This window comes from Chamaea fasciata, unplaced genomic scaffold, assembly GCF_029207755.1.
Source record: "Chamaea fasciata isolate MVZ Bird 193981 ecotype frontalis unplaced genomic scaffold, bChaFas1.0.hap1 SCAF_6, whole genome shotgun sequence".
Classification (NCBI taxonomy): domain Eukaryota; kingdom Metazoa; phylum Chordata; class Aves; order Passeriformes; family Sylviidae; genus Chamaea; species Chamaea fasciata.
Genome location: NW_027094091.1, coordinates 1,024,824 through 1,039,124, shown reverse-complemented (window position 1 = coordinate 1,039,124; position 14,301 = coordinate 1,024,824). Strand labels below are relative to the sequence as shown.

Below are 14,301 nucleotides of genomic sequence, written 5' to 3'. Positions count from 1 at the left end.
CCGGCCCCTTTAAAGGTTTATGAGCAGCCACATCACAGTTAGTGGGGGATTCATCATCCTGGGCAGCAGCATCCTGATGGGAGCCATTCCCAGAGGGTTTTGGGGTGATTCCCAGAGATTTTTGGGGTTATCCCATCGCCTCTCCTGACAGGCCCGTGCTGCCCTGAGCTCCTCCACACCAAACCAGGCACAAAATGAGTTTATTGTGGGGTCAGCCTCAGCCCCAGAGCCACGGGAGCCTGGGGGGAAACTTCCCAGCCCCGAAATGAAAACCGGGAGAAGCAAGAGCAGGAAAAATCCAGAGTGCCCAACCCAAAAAAAAAATCACAGGCCGGGCTGAACGAAAGGAGGTTAAAGGCTCCTCTTTCCCACCTAAAACCCCAAAAACAAAATCCCCGAAAACACAACAGCAATTCCTGACGGCTCAAAGGACGGAGTGCCGCTGCCTCAGCTTGGCACTTTCCCTCCACCTAATGAGTATTAATTATTAATTATTATTAATTTCTCTCCAACGCCTCTGGATTTTTAAGGCTTTTGAAAGGTCCGAAAGGCAAGCACGCCAAAAAGCTGGGCCAGCGCACGATCGTTCCGTGGTTCAGCTTTGGGTTTCGTGGTGGTGCAGCAGTGGTGATCCATCCACTGCTGGATCCCCCAGGGCCCCCTTCCTCGCCCAGAGGCCGAAATTAAAAAAAAACAAACCGAAAAAAATAAAAGAGCCACGATTTAGCAGTTTCATTCCTGAGCTCGTAAAAGGAGTCGAGAGGGACGCCCGTTGGTTAATGAACTTCCCGCGGAGTGTAAATTTCCAACGCAGACCCGAAGGCGCAGAACTGCCATTAGATAAACAGGAGAAAGGGGGGAAGAAAAAGCTCTTCTCTGACCACAAAGCACACTTGCACTGCAGCTCTGTGATGTGGGAGGGCAGCAGAACCTGCTGAGATCTGCACAAAGGCCTCAGCACCTCCCCAGATGTGTCCTGGGCTCCCAGATGTTCCCTGGCCGCTCTTCCCATCCATCCCGGCCCTGCCGAGGGATCACATTTAAACCTCAAGCTCCTGGCCTCACATTTACACTCCAGGAGCCACTTCAAAAAAAAAAAAAAACCCAAACCTTTCCAGCTCTCAGATCATTCCCATCTCCTCCTACTCCCTTTTTCTTCCCCGTAGTTCCCATCCCAGGACACCCCCCGGTAGCACTTGGGGTCACAAAGCGCCAGCAGGGGGGTGACAGACGGTGACAATGTCACCTCCTCGCTCTGAGGATTTCTCACACCTCATCTCCAGAGCCCGGAGAGCGAAGAAAAACCCTGAGGTCCCAAATTTCAAAAAGTTGGACTTGATGATCTTGGAGGTTTTTTCCGGGCCTGGATGGATCCGTGACGGCAGCGGAGGCTCCGGCTCGGGGCAGACGCTTGGGGGAGGTTTTGTCTCAAAAAGCTTCCAGATCAAACACCGGTGGCAAAGCCCTGCATCCCCCTGCCCAGAGAGGGCTGCTCAACGCTCTTAAATAAACACATTTCAGGGCCAAGGCTTAATGAAAAACTCGCAAGGGCTTCCAGAGCCGGCTGAGGAGGTTTTTGGTTTTTTCCATCCTGCGCTGGAATGAAAACTTTCCTCCCCCGCTTTTCCTCGAGGAGGTTTCTCCGGGAGGTTAAACTGAGGATGCTGAGGGGCAGAGCCCAGCAGAAATTCCCACTGCTCATCCTCTCGCCAGAAGAAGAAGGGGGTGGCTGTGAACGCCTCGCAAATTCCAAGAATTTCCAAGGTTATTTAAACCGAGGAGGTGACACCTCGCTGCCATCCGTCGTTTCTCCGGTGGGTTGTGGGAGCCTCTTCCCAAAATCCTGCAAGGCCCCAACCCGTCCCCCTTTTCCCATCTCTCCAGCCCCCCAAGGATGCATTTCCTCCCCTAAGACTTTAATATCCCAAGCAGACAGGAGCAGCGGGAGCGAAGATTAAGGAGGTCTCCTTCCCTAAATTCGAGCGGAAAATCAAATTCCCGCTTCTCCCCCCCCCAAAAAAAAAAAACCTGCCCAGGAGCAGAAAGGCCCATCCCATCATCCCCACCCCGCTGTGGAAATCCTCCCGAAGGCTCTCCTGCTGCACCCAAGCCTGGAGAACTCCCAGGTTTTAATAACCAGCCTCAGTTTTGATTTGTTAAGGCAAAACCCCAGGAATAGGAGCTGGAAGTCCAGCTCTGAGGGTGCCCCTGGAAGTCCTGGGGGACACAAATCCCCAGGGGCGTCCAGACACGTCAGGGCTGAATTCAAACCTCCAGAGCGACTAAAACACACAAATCCACCCAGACACGAGGCAGGAATTCAAGTCTAGCTTTAAATCAGTGGAGAATTATTATTTTTTTTAAGCGCCTTAAGCAAATAGGAGGCTGAATTAAGTTTAGGAAGGAAAGGACCTAAAACCTGGTTCAAAGTTCGACAGTTTTACCTTTTACGAAGTTAATTAAGCTCCAGGCATAATGTTAAATATTCCTAGCTGGAACAGATAAGAGTTATATACACGGAATTTGTGTAAAAAATTAGGATTATTTGCCATTATCCCAAAAGTAGGATTAGTAATTACTGGATAAATCCAGCAAGACTGTGGAAAAATCATGGGGTTTTTTTTTTACCTGATTGGCTAAAAACAGACTAAAATGCACTGCTTTGAGGATGCTGGAGCGCAGGGAACACAGCTGATGGTGCTGCCACTGCTGCTGACATGGTGCTGCTTGCTCTTGCACCATTACTGATAATAATAATGATAATGATAATGATAATAATTAATAATAATGTAATAACTCTGCCTTCACCAGGCTGACTTAGCCCTGAAATAAACCACTTGACTTTTCTTTACAACTACCCAGCTCCTTCAGCCTCCAGTGAGGATGTGCCAAAAAACCTGACGGCAGGGCAGGATAAATCCCCGGAGCAGGAGCTTCCAGAGGCTCTGTGACCTCTGGAAAACAGGGAACGCTGCTGGAGTGAGGACATTCCCTGCCCAGCTGAGCCCAGAGGACGCCCACGGAGGAGCCAGAAGGATTCCCAGAGCCCAGAAATGTCAGGGTTTGATGAGGACAATTGGGAACACGATCCAAAAAAGCGGCTTTGGAACGTCCAAAGGCCACCAGGCAGTGTCTGGAGACTGGGGAATGTCCCTGTGTCCCCCGGAGTGTCGGGAAGCGCTGGCTCCAGTGGTTCTGAGGGAACGCGGCTGTGTTCAAACAGGATCTCCCGACAACGCTGGAATCACCTCGTGCCATGTCCCCCTGACCCCCAGCATTCCCAGGAAAGTGCCCCAAGTGCTCCACAGCCTGGGCACAGCCACCTCCAAGGGGACAGCCCGGGGTGGGGGGCAGCTGCTGGGGCAGCCTCAGGTGGGCAGGGGGGGAGATGGTCCCTCTGGAGGCTGGGAATTGCCTCGGGATGGGAGCAGAGCTCCTGGGTAAGTTTGTCCTGGGAACCTCCACACCCTGAGGGCTTGGCTGCCCTTCCCATCCCTCATCTCCTTCTCATCAGCCCCCATTCCTTCCTCATCCCTCATTCCCTTCTCATCCCCCATCCTCTTCTCATCCCCCATCCTCTTCTCATGCCCCATTCCCTCCTCATCCTCCATTCCCTTCTCATCCCTCATTCCCTTTCCCATCCCTCATTCCCTCCTCATCCCTCATTTCCTTCTCATCATCCCCCATTCCCTTCTCATCCTCCATTCCCTTCCCATCCCTCATTCCCTCCTCATCCCCCATCCCCTCCTCATCCCTCATTTCCTCCTTACCCCCCATTCCCTTCCCATCCCTTATTCCCTCCTCATCCTCCCTTCTTCCCTTCTCATCCCCATCCCCTTCTCGGCCTGTCCCAATTCCCCCTGGATCAGCCTGGCCCAAGTAATCCTGGATGAACATATTCCAACTCCCCCTGGATCAACCTGTCCCAGTTAATCCTGGATCAACCTGTCCTAATTAATCCTGGATCAAGCTAATTCCCCCTGGATCAACCTGTCCCAGTTAACCCTGGATCAGCAGCTCCTCCTGGATCAATCTGTCCCAATTAACCCTGGATCAACCTATCCCAACTCTCCCTGGATCAGCCTGACTCAATTAACCCTGGATCAACCTGTCCCAGTTAACCCTGGATCAGCTTGACCCAATTAATCCTGGATCAGCCTATCCCAACTCTCACTGGATCAACCTGTCCCACTTAATCCAGATCAACCTGTCCCACTTAATCCAGATCAACTTGTCCCAATTAATCCAGATCAACCTGTCCCAATCAATCCTGGATCAACCTGTCCCAATTAATCCAGATCAACCTGTCCCAATTAATCCTGGATCGACCTGTCCCAATTCACCCTGGATCAGCCTGACCCAATTAATCCTGAATCAACCTACCCCAACTCTCACTGGATCAACCTGTCCCAGTTAATCCTGGATTAACCTGTCCCAGTTACTCCTTGATCAACCTGTCCCAGTTACTCCTGGATCAATCTGTCCCAGTTAACCCTGGATTAACCTGTCCCAGTTACTCCTTGATCAACCTGTCCCAGTTAATCCTGGATCAACCTGTCCCTGTTAACCCTGGATCAACCTGTCCTGATCAATCCTGGATCAACCTGTCCTAATTAATCCTGATCAACCTGTCCCAGTTACTCCTGGATCAACCTGTCCAAACCCCGATCGCCACCTATCCAAGCCCAGCTCTGCTGCTGCATCCCGGTGATTCCCACAACTAACCCCCAGTTTTTCCTGCCCCTCTGGAAAGGCAGGGCTGACAATTCCGGCCGTCGCCAGCCCTGGGGATCCAGGGCTGCCTTTGGGCTGGGTTGTTTTTTGGCCCCTCACCGGCGGCAGCTCCATCCCCTGCTCCCCATGCCCGGCACATTCCAGCCTGGAGCGGGATAATAAAGGCCGGCCCGGATATCAGCACGTGTTTAACGGGATGTAATTCAGGCCTGCAGCTCCCAACCCTTGTTCAATAAAAATAAAAATTAAAAAAAAACAACAGAACCCAAACACACACACGCGGGTTCACGGGGGCCAAAGCCCAAGCGGAGTTCAAGTGTGCGGCAGCTCCTTTCATCCGCTCCGTAATTAACGACGAGATCTGGGAGGCGGCGAGTTCCCCCGGAATTCGGGTAATAAAACTCCTCACGTCGGGATAAAACCCAGGAGAGGGGAAGGGGGAAAGGAGGGCAGGGACCCCGGGAACGCCTGGCTGGGTCCATCCCAGGATCGCAGCAATGGAATTGCTCGGCCCCCGGTCAGCGGCAGCCCCGCGTTCGCGGTGTTCCAAAATCCCCGTTTCCTCCTCCCGCTGTCAGCGAGCCCCCCTCCGCTCCCGCTGGTGAAATCAGACAATTTGAAAGGAATTTATATGATCCTAATTTAAACCGAATGGAGGGAGCTGCCAATCGAGGCTCCCCTGAACTCTCCGGGCATCCCGCCAGCTCCGCTCGTTTTTCCAGAGCTCGGATCCAGGGAAAACACGCCAGGGCTGGGGATACTGGGAGGGGACAGCCTTGCCCCCAGTGACACCCCCCCCACCCAGCAGAGCACCTTGCTCCAATTCCAGGATCTCTCCAATTCCAGGATCTCCCCAGTTCCAGGATCTCCCTAATTCCAGCATCTCTCCAATTCCAGGATCTCCCTAATTCCAGGATCTCCCCAATTCCAGCATCTCTCCAATTCCAGGATCTTCCTAATTCCAGGATCTCCCCAGTTCCAGGAACTCCCCAATTCCAGGATCTCCCCAATTCCAGGATCTCCCTCATTCCAGCATTGCTCCAATTCCAGGATCTCCCTCATTCCAGGATCTCCCCAATTCCAGGATCTCCCCCGTTCCAGGATCCCCCAGCTCCAGGATCTCCCCAGTTCCAGGATCTCTCCAATTCAAGGATCTCCCCAATTCCAGGATCACTCAAAATCAGTTTTTCCAAGAGGAAGCAGCACAGGGAGCTCCCTCCCCCAACCCACAGACTCCAACCAGGAGATAACTCTGCTCCCACAAAAGGTGGAGGAAAAACTTCCTAAACTCTGCACATCACTCCCATAAAACAGCAGGAAGTTGGGATTTGGAGGAGCTGGAAGATGCAAAATTCCCTGTGTCATCCATAGGAAAATTAAAGACAAGGGGCTCCAGGAGAGCTGGAGAGGGGCTGGGGCCAAGGCCTGGAGGGACAGGACACAGGGAATGGCTTCCCACTGGGAAAGGGGACATTGGGCTGGGATCTTGGGCAGCAATTCCTGCCTGGGAGGGTGGGCAGGGGCTGGGCTGGAATTCCCAGATTCCCAGGGACTGCCCCTGGATCCCTGGGAATGTCCAAGGACAGGTTGGATCCACTTGGGATCATTGGAGGTGTCCCTGCCCATGGATGAGATGGGATGGGATGAACTTGAAGCTCCCTTCCCACCCAAACCATTCCGTGATTCCATGAAAACCACGCGGGAGTTGCTCCCCTGCTCTGTTCCCCACAGGATGAAGAACCAACTACATTTCCAGGGAATTTTAGTGAGCCCTCATTCCAGGCTGCTCCCACTCCCTGAATTTGGGCAGGGCAGGAGCAGCCAATCCCCCAGAGCCTGTCCAGGCTCTCCAGCTGGGAATATTGGGAGGAGGAGGAGGAGGAGGAGGGAGGGCTGGAATTGGTGAGGAAAACACCAGGAGAAGCCACAGGAGCGAGAGACGGAGAAGGAACAGGAGCAGGAGGGATGGGAAGAACGGGAGGAGCAGCGCTGGGCATTGGGAAGGGACGGGAACAAAGGTACAGAAGTTTCTCCAACCACAAGAGCAAAAAAACCGGTGCTGGAATGATGGAATTTTCTCCAAATCTTCCACCTAAAATCCCTAGATGTGGCTGGATCTCCACATCCATCAGCACAGAGCCAGGAGAGTGGAACCCTCTCCCAGAATCCTCAACATGGAACCGGAAACTGCCGGACAACACCTGTGATGTCCCTAAAAGGGAGAAATACCCTTCAGGGGATAAAAAAAACGATTAAACAACGACAAAAAGTGTTCCCTGCATTAACTGGACACCAAAAAGAGACGGAATTCCTGTTCCTTCCCAGCCCCGGGGGACCAAGGAAGGATCTTCCCAAAAGCTCTGCCTCCACGAGGAACTAGAGGAGAATTCTTACAGGGAATTCTGCTCTCAGGTAAATCCAGCACCTGGAGGCCTCGCGGACATCACATCTGGACGCACATCTGGACTGGGCGGGGTTTCTGCACCTTCAGGGAGTTCGATCTGAACCATCAAAAGTTTGGTGAACTCTGAGATGCCAACGGACCCCTCCTCGTAAGCTCCATTCCGTGAGGGAAATTTGGGTTTGCTTTCCCAAAAATCCCAGGAAGGAGCTGGGAAGATAAAAAAGGGCACTGAAATACAGGGAATTAAATTAATTAAACAACAACTCAATCAGGCCGTTTCAGAGAAAAAGCCGGGGTTTTCTAAGACACAAAATTGGGTTTGTCTCTGCCCAGAAACGCAACAGAAGGATCCCAGCAGCTCCTGGAGAATTCCAGCCAAGCCCTTCCCATAAAGCAGCATTCCCAGGCATCCATCACCAGCAGGGAAGGATTTATTTCCCTGCCCACGGCAGGAACATCTCACTGCCCCTGCTCTGGGAATTCCAGCAATTCGGGAATTCCAGCAATTCCAGCAATTCCTGAATTCCAGCACAACCCTCCTGAGGAGCAACCTCAGAGCTTCTCCAAGCTCTGCTCCCTGGCCAGGACGAGACAAAATCCAAATATTCCGTGGGAGTGGGAAAGGCAATTCCTGATTTAAGGGATGTTCAATTCATCAGCTCACCCTTCACAGCCACGGGAAAAGGCAAGGGAGGGACAAGCCAGGTTGGGCAGGATTTAAAATCGGTTTAGGACGCAAAATTCATGGAATTGCAGTGCACAAACTCTGCCTTTTTTATCCCCAAACCGGGCAATCAACCCGATGTCTCCAGATCTCCCAGCAGCACGGATTTCCCTGAGCAGGGAAGTGGGAAATACGAGTGGGAAATGAAGTTATGGGGAGTCCCAGCCCCAGCTGCCCCTCCCACAGTGCCAAGAAAAAGAGGGAAGCTCCAGCTGGGAGAAGCCGACAACCCAACGGATCCTCCACTCTTCGAGGGTCTGAAATTCAGGATGAAACTCCAGGAGCAGCCAGGGAAGGAGCAACCAGGAACAGAATTCCAAACTCAATCCGCTGCCTCGGCTTGGAGAAGCGAAACTTCTGAGCTCCAGCAGAACCACAGCTGGCACTGCAGGAGGATTTATCTGGGCTGACACCAACACCCCGACCAACAGCGGGTCAGGTCGTCTCCTGATTCTGCCACAGTTTATAGGATTTTGTTTTGTTTGCTTGGTTTTTGTACTACAACATTTGTATTTTTAACATTCCTGGTAAAGGACTGTTATTCCTATTCCCAAATCTTTGCCTGAGAGCTCCTTAATTTCAAACCTATAATAATTCAAAAGGAGGAGGGTTTACATTCTCCATCCCAAGGGAAGTCCCAGCTTTCCCTGGCACACGTCTCTCTTTCCAAACCAAGACACAGAACTCCAAACTCAACCCGCTCCCCAAGCTCGGAGAAGCAAAACTTCCACACAAGGAACAAATCTCCAACCTCTTCCCGAAAATAAAACAGGTCTCTTGGGTCGCAATACGTGACCAAAAGTGTGTGTTCTACTTACCTATTTCTATATAAATATAGAAATATTTTACTAATATTTAATTTTATATAAAAATATAAATATTTCAATAATATTTAATTATATATAAATATTTCAACCCTGTTCAAACCGGCTGGGAGTGTGTTTTCTTTATCCCTTCCAGGACCCGTCCTCCCTCCAGGGGATCTCTGCTGTCCATGGGCCATCCAGGCTCACTGCAGGGTTGATACAATCCCATCATCCCACGGGGAGAGGCTCCACCCAGGGGGAGGAGCCAATCCCATCATCCCACGGGGAGCGGCTCCACCCAGGGGGAGGAGCCAATCCCATCATCCCACGGGGAGAGGCTCCACCCAGGGGGAGGAGCCCAGCATTCCCGCCTGGATCACCCCCGGCATTCAGAACAGCAGCACAGCCTGTGTGCACTGGATTCCCAGAGGGAGACAGGATCCATCCCAGCACCACTGGAGCCTTCTCCAGGATCACCTCTGCTCCCTCAGAACCACGGCTGGCGCTGCAGGAGGATTTATCTGGGCTGACACCAACACCCCGACCAACAGCGGGTCAGGTCGTGCCCTGATTCTGCCACAGTTTATAGGATTTTGTTTTGTTTGTTTGCTTGGTTTTTGTACTACAACATCTGTATTTTTAATATTCCTGGTAAAGGACTGTTATTCCTATTCCCACATCTTTGCCTGAAAACTCCTTAATTTCAAAATCACAATAATTCAAAAGGAGGGGGGTTTACATCCTCCATCCCATGGGAAGCCCCAGCTTTCCCTGGCACACACCCGCAGCCCTGGCTCCGTGCCTGAGGTGTTTTGGTTTTCTGAAATTCTTTCCCCAGGGAATTTTCTGTAAACAGGAGAAATGTTTTTGTAAACTGTAACTTTGTCATTCATCCCTTCCCCGAGGAGGGAATTCTCCTTGCTGTCCCTCTGCTCTGACCAACGGGACTGAAGAGTTTTGTTTTGGTTTCACCGATCAGACTGGTCTGTGTGAAATGGTATAAAAGGGAGACACGGCCCAAAAACAGAGGAGTCGTTTTCAGCCCTCTGCAGTCGGATTCGGCGTCGCCGTGGTGTAAAACACCGTCACGCACCCGCCCTACCAAACCAACACACAGAACTCCAAACCCAACCCCGCCGCCTCGCCCTGGAGAAGCAAAACCTCCGCACCACAAACGAAACCTCCAACCTCCTCCCGAAAACAAAAACCCCCACGGGTGACGCCCCCACCAAACCCCACCTGCTTCATGGCGGTCTCGCCGATCTTGTCCGAGTGCTTGCGGATGCTCTCCAGGAAGTCCTTGAGGTCGGACATGGAGAGCTCCTTGATCTCCTCGCGCAGCCGCGGGATGTTGTCCACCATCACCTTGCAGAAGCGGTAGTGGCTCACCTGGGGCAGGAACGTGTGCTCCAGGTGCTCCAGGGTCTTCAGGGCCGGGTAGTGCCTTGGGGGAGGCAGGATTTGATCAGAGTTTTAAGGGTTTTAATAATTATTTTTTAGGTTGTTTGGATATTTTGTGGTTTTATTATAGTTTTGGTTTTTTTTGAGGTTTATTTGTAGGTGGATGATATCGGGGTTTAGTTCAATTTGATTTGAGGCTGGGTAGTGCCCTGGGAGAAGCAGGATTTGATTCGAGTTTTAAGGGGTTTAATAATTATTTTTTAGGCCGTTTGGATATTTTGTGGTGTTATTGTGGTTTTTTGAGGTTTATTTGTAGGTGGATGATACTGGGGTTGAGTTCAATTTGATTTGAGGCTGGGCAGTGCCTGGGGGAAACAGGATTTGATCAGAATTTTAAGGATTTAATAATCATTTTTTACGTTGTTTGGATGTTTTGTGGTTTTATTATGGGTTTTTGAGGTTTATTTGTAGGTGGATGATATCGGGGTTGAGTTTGATTTGAGTCTGGGTAGTGCCTGGGGGAAGCAGGATTTGATCAGAATTTTAAGGATTAAATAATTATTTTTAGGTTGTTTGGGTATTTTGTGTTTTTATTATGGTTTTTTTTAAGGTTTATTTGTTGTTGTGTAGCAGGCAGCTGATACTGGGGTTTAGTTCGATTTGATTTGAGGCTGGGTACTGCCTGGGGGAGCAGGAGAAGGAGCAGGATTTGATCAGAGTTTTAAGGATTTAATAATTATTTTTTAGGTTGTTTGGGTATTTTGTGGTTTCATCTTCTTTTGAGGTTTATTAGTAGGTGGATGATATCGGGGTTTAGTTCAATTTGATTTGAGGCCGGGTAGTGCCTGGGGGAGCGGGATTTGATCAGAATTTTAAGGGTTTAATAATCAGTTTTAGGTTGATCAGATATTTTGTGGTTTATTATGGGTTTTTTGAGGCTTATTAGTCGGTAGATGATATTTGGGTTTAGTTCGATTTGATTTGAGGCCGGGTAGTGCCTGGGGGAGCAGGAGAAGGGGCAGGACTTGATTCGAGTTTTAATGTTTTTAATAATTATTTTTAGTTTATTTGAATATTTCGTGGTTTATTATGGGGTTTTTTGAGGTTTATTTGTAGGTAGATGATATTGGGGTTTAGTTTGATATGAGTTAGTGATGTGGGGAGAGGTTTGATTTGGTGGGGTTTGTTTTTCTTTTTGGTAAGATAATTTAAATTTTGGGATTTTCGGTTTTTAAATGGTACTTTACAACAAAATTATTTTGGGGAATGATAATTTGATAAATCAGTTATTTGTTACACACTGGGGGCACCAATTGGTCAGAAAACTCATTTTCCAACTCAGAGACGGCGTCTTTGAGAGGCGTTTTTCAAGATTTTATTCCGTTTTCAGTCTCACGTGAAGGGTGAGGTGGTGGAGAAGTTACAATTCACACCACCACAATCAGAACCAAAACTATTTCCTAATTCCAATCCATTACAAGAGGTTTTTTTGCCTGTCAGCTCGGGCAGGAATTCCTGGCTGAGAGGGTGGGGAGGGGCTGGGCTGGAATTCCCACATTTGCTGGGGCTGCCCCTGGATCCTTGGGAATGCCCAAGGCCAGGTTGGATCCACTTGGGATGGTGGGAGGTGCCCCTGCCCGTGGATGGGGTGGAATGGGACGGGATTTAAGGTCCTTCCCATCCAAACCATTCCAGGATTCTGGAGCCCCTCTGCTCTGGGAGAGCTGGGAATGTTCCCCCAGAGAAGGGAAAAATCCAGGGAATGCTCAGAGCCCCTGGCAAGGCCTAAAAAAATTATATTTTCTTCTCCTCCTTTAGAAATGTTATTCCCAATTTTTATTGCTCAGGAGTGTTTTTCTTATCATGGGAGGGAATAAATATGGGATTTTGGAACACGTGAGAATGCGAAGGAAAAGCAGCAGGAAGTTCCAGCAGGTTTTGGTGATGAATCCTTGGTGTTTTGGGAGATGAGCTGGGAATGTTCCCCTGGAGAAGGGAAAAATCCCGGGAATGCTCAGAGTCCCCAGAGGGGCTCCAGGAGAGCTGGAGAGGGGCTGGGGCCAAGGCCTGGAGGGACAGGACACAGGGAATGGCTTCCCACTGGGAAAGGGGACATTGGGCTGGGATCTTGGGCATCAGCAATTCCTGCCTGGGAGGGTGGGCAGGGGCTGGGCTGGAATTCCCACATTTCCTGGGGCTGCCCCTGGATCCCTGGGAATGCCCAAGGCCGGGTTGGAGCACCCTGAGATGTGGAAGGTTTGCAGTCGGGTGACCTTTGGGGTCTCCTCCAACCCAAACCATTCCAGGGTTTCCTGATTCCATTTTCACTCCTCAGAGACCACACAGAGCCAGGGGGGGAATAAAAATCAAAAGTTCTGATCCCTCCAGAGCCCTGCAGGCCCAGGAGGGATCCCTGGAGCCAGAAATTTTGCGGGTTTCCCACCATTTCCCACACATCTCCGCCACGGCAGGGAAGTTTTTTTGTCCCTTCCTTAAATCCTGGCCCATGGCAGGGAAATCCTCTCTCTCCAGCCTGATCATTCCTCCGGGATCAGCTCCAGCTCCTGGCCATGGATTCTCCATTTAGGAAATGCCTGAGCTGCTTTAGAAACATCCCCAAATTCCTCCTGTCTGTGGAGTTTATTCCCCCCCAAAACACAAACCAAGCTAAATCCCAAAGGCAACCCTGATGTCCGGAACCACGCCGTGGCTGCCCCAGCCTGAAATGATCCAAGTGAGATAAAAACCAAATAAAAACCTGGAGCAGATAAAACCCACGGAATCTCTTGGGCTGGGTCTGGAGCCATCAGATCCAGACCAAAAAAAATGGGATAAAAAAATCAGCCAAGGCTCCCAGGATTCCTTAAACGCGGCTTTCAGCATGGATTTGTTTCTAAATGAAAAAAATTGTTACGGTTGGATTTTTATTCCAACTCTTCAGATTCTTATTGGATTATTCCTTTTGGATTTTTATTCCAGGTCTTTGGATTCATATTGGATTATTCTTGTTGGATTTTTTTATTCCAACTCTTTGGATTTTTATTGGATTATTCTTGTTGCATTTTTATTCCAGCTCTTTGGATTGTTATTGGATTATTCTTGTTGGATTTTGATTCTGGCTCTTTGGATTGTTATTCGATTATTTTTATTGGATTTTTATTCCAGCTCTTTGGATTATTATTGGATTATTCTTATTGGATTTTTATTGGATTATTCCTACTGGATTTTTATTTCAGCTCTTTGGATTCTTATTGGATTATTTTTATTGGATTTTTATTCCGGCTCTTTGGATTTTTATTGGATTGTTCTTATTGGATTTTCATTCCAGATCTTTGGATTGTTACTGGATTATTTAACCTAAAAAGGTTAAATTAAATTTTGAACTGCTGAGATTGTCCTTCAATTATCCAGCACCAAACAATTCCTTGGATTCTTCCCATTAAAAAAATCCCCAAATTCACCCAAATTTACCCAAATTTACCTCTTGGATTTCATCTGCTCCCGCAGCTTGCTGTACATCTCCAGCACTGGGAAAAGAAGGAAAACAAAGCTCTGAGACAGGAGGACACAGCTGGGAGTCAAAGCTGCTCCAAAAAGGAAGGAAAAAAAAATTTGGGAATTCAAGGAAAGAGGTCCAAAAACGAAGCAAAATATATCTGGAATTCAAGCAAAAAAAAAAAAAATTGGGAATTCAAGCAAAAAAAAAAAATTGGGAATTCTACAAAAGAGCATCAAAAGCAAAGCAAAAAATAATTGGGAATTCAAGGAAAGAGCATCAAAAATGAAGCAAAAAATACTGGGAATTCAACCAAAAAGCACCAAAAACGAAGAAAAAAATATTGGGAATTCAAGCAAAAAGCTCCAAAAATGAAGCCAAAAATATTGGGAATTCAAGCAAAGAGCACCAAAAACAAACCAAAAAAACCCCCAAACCTGGGAATTCAACCAAAGAGCACCAAAAATGAAGGAAAAAAAACCCCAAAAACCTGGGAATTCAACCAAAGAGCACCAAAAAAAGGAAAAAAACCCCAAAAACCTGGGAATTCAACCAAAGAGCAGCAAAAATGAAGGAAAAAAAATAAATAGGGAATTCAAGAAAAGAGCTCCAAAAAAAGGCAAAAATAAATCTGGGAATTCAATCAAAAAGGAAAAATTGGAAATTGAAGCAAAGAGCTCCAAAACCGAACAAAAAAAAATTGGGGAACTCAACCGAAGAGCTCCAAAACCAAAGC

The 14,301-nt window shown here is 48.9% G+C and overlaps 1 protein-coding gene across 1 annotated transcript in view; it reads right to left on the bottom strand.

Annotated features, from left to right (window-relative positions):
* Nucleotides 1-14,301, bottom strand: part of EXOC6B (exocyst complex component 6B) — a 235,023-nt gene that overhangs the window by 172,047 nt on the left and 48,675 nt on the right. Inside the window, 2 exon segments of the mRNA XM_066185120.1 lie at nt 9,908-10,112; nt 13,551-13,596. Coding sequence (XP_066041217.1) covers nt 9,908-10,112; nt 13,551-13,596 — 251 coding nt within the window.